The 14,328-nt window shown below is 37.6% G+C and overlaps 1 protein-coding gene across 6 annotated transcripts in view; it reads left to right on the top strand.

Annotated features, from left to right (window-relative positions):
* ATE1 (arginyltransferase 1) overlaps nucleotides 1-14,328 on the top strand; it is a 70,084-nt gene that overhangs the window by 12,199 nt on the left and 43,557 nt on the right. For all 6 annotated transcript variants that reach the window (XM_048310807.1, XM_048310803.1, XM_048310804.1 and 3 more), the window contains exons 8-9: nucleotides 6,192-6,224; nucleotides 11,831-12,012. In XM_048310807.1, coding sequence (XP_048166764.1) covers nucleotides 6,192-6,224; nucleotides 11,831-12,012 — 215 coding nt within the window. The remainder of the gene's footprint in view (nucleotides 1-6,191; nucleotides 6,225-11,830; nucleotides 12,013-14,328) is intronic.

Here is a 14,328-nt window from a genome sequence, read left to right on the forward strand (position 1 = left end):
TGGTGTCCTGAGGAAAAATAAAGCAGACAATTTTCTTATTAAAGGTTTCTTCATAATACTTGCTCTTAAATAGTGCTGAGGAAGAATTGGTTTTTCAGTTTTCCTCTGTGGGAGCACAAAACTTTATTAAGCTGCTGTGTAAATGCATGGCCATCCCCTGTTGGAGGAATAGATGTATTCTTATTACAGTCGTTGGAGAAAATGAGATGAATTAGGGGGAACCTGAACAGATTGTGTAGTTAAAGTATAAATAGCTATGAATGAATCAAGATAGAATCATGGAACATAGGAAAATAGGTGTATCCCTGCCTATTGGAGAAGTTTATCCAAGGCTACTCTTGAATTAGCATAGTTCCTGAACTGCTCATTTTTGGAAGCTATGAAAACAATCTGGTTTAGTGTTTGTCCCATTCTTTGCATTTCTTCTGACCCTTTATGAAAGTGCTTTGTGTGGGCCTTTGTCTCAGGTCGAAAATGACGGTCTCCACGTCCCATTCCCAGTATAATAGAGCTGTTACTCATTAGCTTTTTTGGTTTTGTTGTTTTCTTGTTTGTTGCATTGCTTTTAACGTAGTGGAAGATGCTTAGTAATCGTGCTTAGAATGAGGAGCAGTGTCTGTAACATACAAAACGCCCACAAATGTAATCAATTGCAGGGATTTATTTGTTTGGGTTATTTCCTGTTTTAGTGGCAGTTGTATTTATTTTGTGAAATGAGTCAAGCTGTAAGGAAAAGAAATTGTACTCAGGAAAGCTTGGAAAAACTTGGAAATGGAGACCACTAATGGACAGAGAGATGAGAGTAGGTTGAGCATCCTTACATTGAAAAAACCTTAGCTCCCTGTACTATCAGTGAAAGATCAGTTGTAGCATAAATTATTGAGCTGATCAGCATATCAAGAGTAAAATAATTATGCAAAAAAATCGTGTGGGTGAGGGTTTGTCCACCTTTTTTTCTTCATTTGTCATAAGAAAAATAATAAATGCTAATACAGCTTTGTTGTAATAACTCCTGCACAGAGAAATGCATGAATACAGGTTTGGAGCCTGTATTTTATTTTTTTGACTGACTTTTAGTAGTATTTAATTACATTTTTGGGAGAAAATGTGTAGATTAATATATGGAAGGGTGATCTAAGAATAAGAAGAATGAACTTGTGTCTTGTATAATCCCAAGATTTGCCTCTTTGGATGATCCAGTTCCATTGGATTTGTGGAAGCTGTGTAATGGCTTATCTGTGCTTTGCTAAGAGCAATCCTTATCTGCAAATATTTTAACTCTTGCTCAGCAGCAAAAATCCCTGTTTCTGGGTAAGAAATGCAAGGAAGGCCTTGCAGAATACAAATCACCTGGGAGATGCTGTGATCCAACTCTACCCCAGCTTCAGGATGAACTGTAAAATATCTGGAGCTATTTCAGAACATTTTGCCACCTGAATCCTGTGTGTTTTAGATGAAGCGATATGATAGGTGAAATGATGGGTACAGGTGTGGAACTGTGGGGGTCTAGAGGCAAAGCTTTTAGGTGAAACAAATACAGTCAAAACATTTTTTTACCTTTTCATCTCGAGAAGGAAATTTTGTGATCCCAATGAAATAATGGCTAATTTGGATAGAATAGAGGGTGTCTCTGGCAGTTCTTCTTAATGAAGTATCTTCTCATCAGAGGCATCACATTTCTGACCCACTGTCAGAATCCTCAAGTCTTTCATAGCAGTCTTTGTCTTTAAGAAACACAGCTGAAGGGTAACTGAAACAAGCTATGTGGCAGCTCCACAAGCTAGAAAACATTTCCATAAAAGATCACAAAAATTCTACAGTAGTTTCCAGAAAGAGCAAGAATGAACAGTTTATTGCTGTTTAGACCTCCTGAAGCAAACGTTTTATTTAACTTTTCACAAGGGCTTCATAATGACAAACTTGTAGAAAAACAGTATCTGTCTGTTCCCTCTGTGAAAGTAGCTGGACTCTCTCTTTGCTTTGTGCTTAACTAAATATTTGTCTTGGAAGAAAAGAATTTCAGGACACACAAAAGATACACTGTTTGAAAAGGTGCAAAAAATTACTGAAATACGTATAGTGGGGTTTTTCTTTCACCCCTCCCCCCCCACCCCCCCCTTTTTTTTTTTTTAATTGCTTCCCAGGAATCCACTTGAACTAATAGAGAAAACTGAGCAAGTAGTCTGGGAAATGCCAAGGAACACGTTCTGATCAGTTCCTAACTGGTATCAGCAGCCAGTTGCAAACTTCTAGGTCTCTCTAACCTAGCTTCCTCTTTTATATTCCAGTGAGAGAATGCTGAGAAATCAATAGCCTTTGTGGTTATTTTTAGCCTTCTATACATTTTTGTGCAGCTCCTGGAAGCCATGGCAGAACATCTCACTGCAGTGAACTTGCATTTCGCATCCTGGTAGCTCTGACTTAAAGACTTAGAACAAGTATTTCTAGATCAGCCTAATGCCTTCTGTTTATTTGTGTGGCCCTCATGACTGCAGTGCTGTGGATTTTGTCATGAAATGCCTATAACAGCCAAAGAATTTAGGCATCCAGACAATTAAGTAACTTGTCCACAGTCATATCAGTTCAGGTTGTTTTGCATCTCAGTTTATATTGTTTTTCCTGATTTTCCCACTGTGTTTTCTATGTAAATCCAAATAAAATGAAATTATCTTTACTGTAATACTGATAAACCTCCAGTATACTGAGAGGAAGTTTCTTCTGAGCAAGAAAGCCTCAGAGACTTTTGTCACTGCATAAAGGAATTGAAATTGTTACTGTAATGTATCAGTGGTTATTTCATTAGTCCAGTTCTTCGACTGAAAACTACATTTGAGACATGCATTTAAACTTTAAATCCCCACTTTCCTTAAGCACTATATTTTGAAGGCCCACTCTTCACCTTCAGGTCTGTGGATATCTCTGAAACTCTCTTCTTTTAGCATTTCTGTATTTTGTAAGCAATTGTTGAAAATGCTAAGTAGAGCCACCCTGGGGATAAATCTTTGATTCCTCTGCTGGGCTCTAGTTTATTGCCAAGTTCAAGGGTGGTTTGGCACAATTTTTTCCTGTAAAAATTTCCTGACAAAAAACTTTGTCCCGTTTTTTTGATTTTTACAAGAAATTGAAGAATTTAATTCATTTTTCAGCTCAGTTTCCATGTGTTTTCCTAGATAGTTTGTTTTTATTGTTTGGTTTGTTGTTTTCTTTTCAGTGGGAGGGTTAGTAGCTTCTCCTCTCCTTACTGAAACACTGACTTCTAGTTTTTCACTGCACAGCTTTATGGTTAATATTGATTCTAGTCTGTCTTGGGTAAGGAAGATTATTTCAATTAGAATATGGCAGCACAGAGGTGATGCACTGGATTTGTAGGTTTTATGATTTGTCATCATTATCTTTTATTTTGAGCCTGGCACCTCTGTGAAAAATAAAGCAAAGAACCCCTCATGACCAAAATCCTTGGTTTATTTGAATACCATTCAGGGATTGGATTTTAAAAAACAAAAAGAAGGAAGGCCCAAATCCCATCCCTTCTGTATCCCCAAAAAAAGGGCAAGTACTCAATTTTCCTTAACAGTGAATTGCAAATATGAGCAAACTCTAATACTGTCAAAGGGGAAATGATAAATGAATGCTTTTTGTGATGCCTCCTTGCGGAAGATCTCAGATAATTGGACAGTTCTGCTGCTGGCACCTGGAAGGTTTCCTGAGAAGGCAAACCTGTGTCCCTGTGTGACATCAGGAACCTTCCCTTCCAGAAATTCCTGAGCTGCCAGGTGAAACCCATTCTGGTTTAGCACCTGAATCTCTTCCCTTCTGTGTGAAAGGGAGCAGGTGTTAATGCTCTGGTTTATTATCTTTTTAAAGCTGTGCACCTGCTCTTACTCCAGCAAATAGCTTTGGGTTGAACCCAACCTACCTTTTAATTTTCTGCCTTTTTTCTCCCTTTGATTTCATTCTCAGTGATGTTTTTCTTCTCTTAGTTTTATTAATTATGTTTAAACTTACTCCCTGTTGTTGAGTTGATTCTTTCTGGCAGCTGTAATTAGTTTGCACCAAAGTAAATATGTTGTGGATTTCTTACATATTATATAGCTTTTAAAAGTTTATGTAAATCAGAAATTAAAATTAGAAAAGCATGGCTTTGTGAAGGGAATTTTAATTGTGCTTATGTGACATACTGAGTTATTTTACATGCAACATCAGCTTTTGGCTGTATTTCTTTCCTGGTTTATTGGATAATTTTTAATTGTGTTCATAATAATCTTGCAGTGTTAGATGAGTTTGTTAATTTAGAAACTGAATATAATGTTTTCCCTTTTAAAATAAATGTCTAGACTAGTTTAAGAAAATTTTCTAACCTCTGAACTTTACCAGGTATTATCAGGTGGAATAATTTATAACAAGACTTATAGTGGTTTTTTTGCCCTTAAGATTGTGATACAAATTCAGGTGCAGTTAAAATTTTTTTCCTAGCAGCTGTAACAGCAGAAGTTATGCTTAGGTACACTTAAAAAGTCCCCCGTCACCCTCAGAGCCCAGGGATTGGGGAGCAGGGTCTGGAGAATAGATAAAACTATTTGAAGAGTGTTGTGGGCTCAGTTTTCTCACCATAGAGTTTAACTTGCACTATAAAGCTAAAGTTACAGATTAGGAACTATTGGGAGTCTTCTGACATGGAAATTAATAACACATGGTTTATTTTTTCGGAAACCTGCACTTTCTAAAACCGCTGGCTGTAGGGACTGATGCACTCAGTGTAAGAATGTGTAACTCTGTGTTTTTATTACAGGAAAATAACTCAATAATTCAAGTTTTTAATTCCCTTTTTTCTCTTTAAGTATTATTGGTGGTTTTTTTCCTTATCCACCAAACCAAAATAATTCTACAATTTAATTAAGATACCACAGTCATTTGCTGTTCCAAACTCTGAGTAATTTAGAGTGGTAGTGACTAGATCTGAAATGGTAAATTATAGGAAATGTACAATCCCCTTTACCATCAGCATATAGAAATTCAGTGTTCTTCCATAAAGTCTATGTCCAAAGGTTTCCCATCCATCCATAGATTAGCAGGACAAGATAAGCAAGATGAGGCAGCAACTTACACTGTTGGCACTTTTTATTGTTGCCTGCCTTCCTCCCCTCCCCTTCCCTGGGAAAAATGGGATGGCTGACAAACAATCCCCCCATTTTTTTGTATTCCCCTGTAATTAATCTCAGAACTTAATGAAATTCTTGACAACAGTCAGGTTTTTGTAGCTGTCTATATATACTGTTTTTATCTAACTTTTAATTAAAAATTCCTATTTACTATTACTTTGCAGTGTGGGAACTGCTGAATTTCTAAATCACCCAGCCATTACAAGAGGGGGAATTAAACTGTGTATTAGACTATTCATTTAACAAGGGAATGTTTGGGGTTAAATACATACCAGAACTTTGCAATGTGTTTAATGTGGACTCCACTAATAAGGGAGTATTTGTATCAAGTAAGTAAATGATAGTGAGTAAATAAGTATTGTATTTCATTACTCTAAGAATCTTGGGCAAGCTCCAGATCATTAAAACATTGCCTTTTAGACGAATTATCAGCAGCACATCATTTTGTACTGAGTCAAAAATCCAGGTTTGAAATGCTTGCACTTTCAGGAGGTTGATTTTCATTCTTTTATTTTCCCTTCCTCTTCTTTAAACTTAAAATGAGCTTGCTTTTGATTTTTGAATGTAAATTAATTAATTTCTGTTAAGCGGTGTGAGGGCCCCAGCCCATTTGCTTTGGTGATGGGGAGGTGCCAATGGAGCAGTGGGAAAAGACTCCCTGTCGCAGGGAGCCACAGAGGAGGGTAATGCGTGATTTAAAATAAAGGACACCAGAGACAGACCTGTATTACAGGTCTGATAATTCCCTCACTTCATATTTTTAAAAACCATCTTCTGTTTTATAGAAAAGCAAGTACTTTGCATAGTTGATTACTATATCTATTTGTACTACTAAACAGAATGTGAGAGTTTAAGGTTTAAATGAAATTTCCATAAACAAAGTCTGGTGATGCTTTTCAAAGACATGGATTTGAAAGAGTGTATTTGACTACTAATGCATCCTAAAGCATTGCTAATAGTTTTCTTTCTCTGCATTGCATATTTGGGCTGTTTTCTTGGGCACATGTTCCTGATGAACCCACCTCGATGCAGTTCACACGATTCCTCTGTGATTCCCCTCTGGAGGTATGTATTCATTCAGGATGGGGAGTTCGCAATTAATGTAATTTATTTCATTTAATGAATGTATGAGTGTCCTCTACGCTCTCTGTACACAGCCAACCATTGTTAGAGGTGGTGGAGGTGGCTGGCACAGAACTTCTGTCTCCACTGACTGGTAAGGAAGATACTGCTCTGTTTCCAAAGGAGGCTGTTGGCTTCTTTGCAAGATAATCAGCTACCACTGAATTTCATAGCACTGCATTAAGAGAAGCACAAAACCCCATGTCTTTCCTGGTTTTTGATTTATTTCTAGGAAAAGAAAAGAATGTATTACTAAATAACATGCTAAACTTGTATTTGACTACAATCTGAGGTAAAAGTTGAGGAGAGATGCTGTTCCTTCATTTCAAGTGAGCAAACTGCCATGGATTCCTTGCAGTGTCTTTCTTGTTCGTCTTAAAGCGCTCAGGACGGCGTGACTGTAATGAAATTGTCAGGTTATAGTAATTACACTGGTAATTTGATATGTCGCAGTTTGAGTGAATCCATGTGTGGAGAGTTTGTTGCTTTTCTCTGCTGAGTCCACTGGCCTTTGCATTCCTGAAAGCTGAAGAGTAATAGAGCTCATTAGACTTTATAGGAAAAGGGCTTTTATCACCTTGTCAGCTCGGGCAGCAGACTGCCATTATATTCTTAATTTTGTATGGCTGTGTAGATGTTGATGCACACTACCCTGCCAGCTTTATACCCATATTGTTTCTTACAGACACTTTTTATTGACATTTCGAAGCTTGAATTAAATTTTGTGTGGCACCACTACAGATGTCTTCAATTAGATGAAGTTAAATAAAAGGGGTTATATATCAGAGGCCAAGGGATTCTTGAAATTCTTTATTCTGAAACAGTTGCCACAAGCAAACCTAGCAGTGTGTAGTGTGTTTACTCTTTTGAACAAAAATAATTTAAAATAAAATTTAAACCTTACATGTTTTCAATTCGTAATTTTTAGAGTTTTTAATGTTATCATTAGCTGCAAATAGTATGAACACCCAAACTCTTCCTGTCTTTTTTATTTCCTCATTTTATTATTCAGTTTAGTTTCTGTTTTGGCTATGAGCTCTGACAGAAAAAATGAATGCTTTAAAAAAAAATACAGTATGTAGTAGCAGAAAACTAGGCAGTTTTCTAGCAGTCAACAGCATAATGTAAAGTGAATTGTTTGAGGTGGTTTTTTATTCATCCTTTCTTTTTCAAGGCTGCATTTAACCATTTGCCATTTTGCCAGTTCACACAGACAGATGTGGAATGGTGGTAATGGTTCAGCACAGGGGAATGGCCTGCAGGACTCAGCCAGAACAGTGTGGGCTGGGACCCTGCTCTTGCCAAGGTGGGAGGACTCATGGAAGAAGGTTCCAAGGAAAATCCAGACTGCTGAGGGTGATTCCTGGGTTTTGGTGCCCAGTGAGTGAGGGGGATGTCGTGGACCAGTTGTGTCAGCATCACTGATGGTCATCTCAGTGTTTGTCCTGCCCAGGTTGCTCCATGTCGTCCTGAAACAGCAGCTGGACTGAGCCTCAGCACTCGGATGGGCCATGGCGTTACACAGTCGAGGGATAATTTTGTTTTATTCTCAAATTATTGTCTAATTGCTGCTTAGCCTTTTTTTTTCCCATCTTGACTGATGTTAGGCATAAAACAGACAATTTAATAAAACTGTTGTCAAAATGATCTCTTTGAAAGAACTGGTGATTTATGCCCATTGTTTTGGGTGTGCCTATAGCAATATGTTTTCCAGCATGCATTTACGTTCCATGCATTTATGAACATTTGGTATCTCCTCTACCTTTTTGATCACTCAGTATTATGGGATTTTTCTGGAGCTATTTACATTCAGTTCTTTTTTAACCATCCTGAATACTTCTGAATTATCTTCTTGGTTTGCTGCCAGATCATTCAGTCTTCACTGATTCACCTACCAGTCTGGAGAATGTAATAGATGCAGCATGATGGAAAGTGATCTTTTTTCTGTTATGCAAATGATCATTTCTTCTCCTATTAACCATGCTGAGATGCTTTTGAATTGTAAAGAACTGAAAGATGTTTGTGAATCTTGACCTTTGTGCTTTAAAAAGCACATTAGCCTCTGCTTTGCATTATTTTGTTTATTGATAAGCTTTAATTTTTAGGAGATCTAATAAGTGAGATCATTACAAGTCTGTAGCTCCCAGGTCATCTTCTTAGAAGGTTTGTATTTTACTCACGTTTGATGCACTGCTCAGGACTAAATCAAAACTCATTACATTTAGAGACTTTGGCAAATTGCTTTTTTCTTCCTTGCAGTCGTGTAGACATCCCCATGATGGGACTCAGCACCTCTTGGGACTGAAGTCTCTTGTGCCTTCACTAATCCTTTCAGCATTTTAAGCTTAATGTCCCTGTCCTGACTCAGTAGTTGACAGTGTAGCTCAAATTCTAGACTTTTCCAGTCAAGCACAGAATGTGGCTCTGTAAAGAGTGTCCTACTAATCCCTAATGAAAGGAGGATGGAGTTCTGGAAAGGAAATGTGTTGCTAACCAAGACACAGAAATCTACCATATGGCAGGTTTGTGTGTGTGCCATCGGGAAAGGAACTGCTGGAATTAATCACTTTGCTTATTTTGCAAATAATTTCCACTGGACTGGAGAAGTCATGGGTTTCCTGGCCTTTTTTTTTTTTTTTTTCTTTGATAGCATAAATTTAATATCTTCCTCCTCCCTCCGTGCACAGCAGAGGGTAAAAGGGAAAAGTAGAAACTAAGAAATTTCATTAAACCTCCCAGAGAAAAATAACCATGCATTGTACATATGGGCAGGACCCATTTTTGTTAATTATAATAAGCAAAACATCTCTTAATATTAAAGACAGACCAATGTGCTTTGAAGAAATTCGAGTGCTCTCACCATCATTGAAGTTCAATCATAAGCAGTTAGTACACTGAGGTACTAACTGGGCAATATGTAATGCCAGTTCTGTTAAATATTTAAATTTTAATAATGGGTTATAAAGTGTGAGCAGTCAAATGTGTTCATGGAATCATTAGCTAGCAGGTTATGAAGACAGGGAGAAATAACATGTAAAGAAATATGTTGTATTTTCATATGCATGGCAGTCTAAACATTGAAAATTGTGGTTTCAATTTTTTCCTGGATTTTTTCAATATCATCAGATTATAATAATTCATTGTATTGAAATAGGACTATAAACTTGATATTTTAAATAATCCCTCTAGATTGATTCCAGGGCTAATGTATCATTTTGGGTAGATAAGGTAAGCCCTTTCTGGTGGGGCTTGCTCCCCTGATGTCACTGGTGTATTTTGCATCACCCTTGACAAACATGGTTCCAATGGAGATGTCAGTGGTGTGAAATGGTGTAGCTGCTTCAGGAAAATGTTTCTTATTCTAGACCTGTTTCAGGTCAAATTGCCTGGATAGTGCACAGGAAATCAAGTTAAAGGAGCCAAGTATTCATTGAGAAATGGGAGAAAATGTAATACTGACAAGCATTACAAAGGATTACATTGTATGAGAATTTTTGAAGGTGGAGGGAAGTCTTGCTCTCTTTAAAATGTTATTTGCTTAATGTAATGGAGATCCCCGACTGTTCTGCCTGAAATCAGTGCTGTGCTCATTATGTTTGTTCCAGAACATAGACTCTCTTATGTTCATGGCATTTCACTGTAATTGCATTAGTGAAATAACTGCAGGTTGTACTTTGGCAGAAGTTTTAACTGATGTTGATACTTCACTTTGTAGAGGTCCAGTGACCAAACCCATGCGCTGCTCTTTGGAGGTTTGGGGTCACACACAGACACAGCATTTGTTTAACTTCAGAAGACTTTGCTTTGAGTGAAAATGTTTTCCATGGTGGCTTAGACTATCTTCTTTAACATTCGTTAAATCCTATGTGATGAATTTTTGACAAAGAGAAAATCTGTTGTAACTGAAACTTATTTAAGCAAGTCTGTGTTCTGTTACCAACCGCATTTCCCTGTGGCTTTGAGATGTTTCATTTTTCTGTCACTGACTGCACTCTGAGAAGGGAACTTAACCTGTGCTGAGAAATCCTTAGAGAACATCTTTTACTTGACTGTGTCCCTGCTTAAAATTTTACCACTGACCATGTGATTTCATTTGGGTCTGTTGAAAAGTTGATGATGCTGAATGAAATCATAACTGTTGGATAAGTGTGCTTTACTTGAACAAGAGAAACACATTTTAGTGTACTATAGCTGAGTTTAATGTCCTCACATACTGCAGATGGAGCTCTCAAATGTTTTATCATTTCACTTTTAGAGTATTGGTAGCTCCACATCTAGTTTTATGCTATGTAACTATATAAAAATGCAAACATATTGTTATGTGGCCTTGATTTTGGGACTTGCTGGTTGGGTAAGCCAGTTGAAATTATTTTTGTTCACGTGATTGATTTCTTTTGACACATGTGGTACCAATTAGAGCAACTTCTGCCTATCATCTCTTCAGTCTGGGCTACTGTATCAAAATACTTGATTAAACCCACCTTCTGCTGTTGTAATGCAGAACAGTTGGTAATAGCAGGCAATATTGTCAGATTTATTGAGTGAGAAGCAGCTTTCTGAAGACCTGGCAGTGCAGTGAAAAACATGACTAGATGGATAATTAAGTTGAGCACAGTGGAATTCAGGATTAAAGTAAACTTGACGTGGGAGAAAATGGCATGCCAAAGTTGGTTGTGTAATACAGTTTAAATTAGGGAGATCATTTTCTTCTGAACTTCAAGGATCAGTTTCTGGCTCGAGGTGCTTTACCCCATCCAGAGTCAAACTTCAGTGCACATCCAAAACCACAGCACACAACAATAGGCAGTCCCTTGGTGTTTTTGCAGGATTTGCTCTGATGTGGGCTGACAGAGAAGAGGTTCCACAGATTTTGTTGCCACACAGTTTCAGGTTCTTGGATAGAAGGTGTTTTGTTAGTTACAGAGAGTAAACATCACGTAAATAAAGAATAAGCTGTTCAGGTTTTTTTATGAATGCTCCTGTGATGTAAATTTAATGGCCACTCTGAGGAACTCAGTTTCTGTGGATAAAGTGCTTCCAGTGCTTGGGGACATGGAGGAGAGAATCTGGAGGGTCCTTGCTGTGGCTGGAAGTTTTGGAGGCACCAGGCAGCCACTGCCAGCCTTGGGAAGGGCCAGCCCAGGGATGTGTCTGCATTCAGCTTCCTGCCCTCGGCTTTGCCTCTTGCTGGACCACAAGTTACAGGGTGTCTGCAGAATTTGTTTGCATGTGCTAATGTATTAATAACTTGATGAATCACGTTGGTTTTCATGTCAGTACCATAAGAGCTGGATGGTAGAGGCTGTATCAGATTCACATTTGGGATGTGAATATGTGGGTTATACCCATCATGGGTACAGCAAACGGCACAAAAGATCCAGTAAATAACATCGTTTTCCCTGCCTTTCAAATGCCTTTTTTCCTTTTTCTAAATACAGATGGCCAGCAAAAATTTTTACAGTACTTACTTATGTGTTAAAATTCTCTTTAAAATTGTTTTCGTACTGAAAGTTCATCAGGGAGTTAATCCCTCTCTTATTCTTGCTTAGGCAGAGCATGCCCCAAACGGACCGGAATGTGGCTATGGCTCTTTCCACCAGCAGTATTGGCTGGATGGGAAGATAATTGCTGTTGGTGTAATTGATATCCTGCCCTACTGTGTGTCCTCAGTCTATCTGTACTACGATCCAGACTTTTCCTTCTTATCTTTGGGAGTCTACTCTGCATTACGGTAAGAGGACGTTTTTGTTATCTGGTTGGATGGAATGGTAGGAATTGATACTTGTTTCTAAACTTGTGCTTTTATTTTTAGTCTAAATATGTACTAGTAACACTACCTTTAGCAAAGTAGCTGTGGGGTTGGTTGCCTTCCAAATAAATTAATTGTCATCCTTGACTAGGGATGTATCTTTCTAGTTAGCTAAATACTTTTACAGATAAAATAACACTCAGAAACAAAATGCCTCATTTTTATTGCCCCTGAAAATAATTTAGTATTGCTTGGTTCCAGCAGGAAAAGCCCCTTTTCTGTTTGAATAGAAATAATTTTTCCTTTGACCTTTTTCTTAGCCCAGTCACCAAATGAAATTAATCACTTTTATAGTTTTATGCACATTGAGATCATAAATAACAGAATACCTAAAAAGCGTTGTCTTCTGAATTAGTGGTCTCCTGCTGTACTAGCACTAAGTATATTTTTCAGGTATGTTAATCTCATTATCTTAGTTTTCAGAAAGGCTAATGGAGAGAGTAATCCTATGAATTTTAAAGCCTTGAATTAACTGTCCAACATGGTCTTGCAAAACAGTAAGAATAGTGGGTATTGCTTTTCACTGTGAATGAAACTTGTATGTGAAATTGCAAGTTACTGTTTTTCTTCCATAGGCAATTTTATGATTCCATTGTTATTATAAGTGAAAAAAACCTGCACCCAAATGAGTGGAAATACTTGTGTAACTATTTTTTTCTTACCTTTTTCGCTTCTCTGTTGGCATTAAGTACGTTGGCCACAGACAAATGTGATGTTTCCAGGGAGCTGCTCATGAAGCAGCGGGGTTGGAGCCTCATGCCAGACATGTCTGTTTACAAGTTTGAGTCTGAGAAGCCTGTAGCATGAATCTTTTCACCTGTTGAGATTTTCACTGCACTCTCTCAGGTGCAAAAGGAGCACTGGAATTGTGAGATCCAGCTTTCTCTTTTCTCCAAGGCCTCTTGGTGAGAGGCACCTTCTCTGTAGGTGCAGCTCCTCAGCTGCAGTGTCAGGTTCAGTGTCACCCACCAGGGTGGGTAAACGGCATGACTTGAGCTGTGTGAAGCACAAACACTTTTAGGAAATTCTTAGCACAATTAGTTAATAAACTTTTGCTATAAGTGATAAGCCATGTGCAATTCAGTATCTCAAAGGTCTAATCTGAATTTGTTTGGATTTTGATTAGGATCGGACAATTTTATAGAATTAATCAGAATTAACAAATGTGGAAAAATGTTGGAACTCACTCCTATGACTTAGAATTGATCTTTTTTTCTCTAATGATCTAGATTTTTAGAACTATTCCATTACATATGCTGGATACTTGGAATTAGCCTAATTTTTTCCTTGCAAGATGAACATATAACATAAAACACTAAGTCCCCCTAAGAACTGTTTTTTAGTATTTGTATGTATCACATTACTTTATGCAATAATAGATTGACATAATCCATGCTTGCGAATTCTTTAAATTATTTTAAATTTTCTACATAATAAATTTAAAGCTTTGTCGCTGCACCATGCGTGCATGGCTCAACTTGTGAAAAAGCAGCTTGTAAATTCTGCAGCATTTACGGCAATAAAAATGAGTTCCCAACAGTCCTGGAGGGAGCCAACCTCGTTCTTCTTTCAAAAAGGGAAAAAAAAAAGTTGAGTTAGGGAGGACTTAGGAAGTTGCAAAGGAATCTGATACCTTCAAAGCTGTTGCCAATTTTACTCCAAGGAGGTTGGACTGCATTGCTGTCACTTCCACTTCATGCCACTCTGAGAATTTTTGCTGCTGAGTTGTAGAAAGGATGGGATTTGAGGAACATTTGAGATATGTAGGCATGTAAGTAGAGAACAAGAGGGGAAGAAACTGCTTGGAAATACCAATTTTATCAAAGGAAAAAAAAAATCAAGAAATACGGAGTGATACTAGTTTAATTGTAAGTGATAAAGAACCTCCAGTATTTGTAGATGCTTCCTATATGTATATAGTCGTGTCTTGGATCAGAGAACAGTTTGAATAGTTTGTGTTGGAAGGGACCTTTAAAGATCATCTATTCCAGCTCCCCTGCAGTGAGCAGGGACATCTTCTTATCCCTTTGACACAGAAAGTAAGAACCAGCATCCATTTTTTATGGGATTTGTTACAAAAGTGATCTGCACAGTTAGAAATGCGGTAAAAATGATCATTATAGAGGAAGCACTGGCTGCGTCTTTGTAGTAACAGTGCTTTCCTTGTGCCAGTAAAATAAAAAGCAAACTTTTTTTGGAATACATTGACATTTTTCTTTCAGAATAAATGAGAAAATC

Source organism: Corvus hawaiiensis, chromosome 8 (assembly GCF_020740725.1).
Source record: "Corvus hawaiiensis isolate bCorHaw1 chromosome 8, bCorHaw1.pri.cur, whole genome shotgun sequence".
NCBI classification, from domain to species: domain Eukaryota; kingdom Metazoa; phylum Chordata; class Aves; order Passeriformes; family Corvidae; genus Corvus; species Corvus hawaiiensis.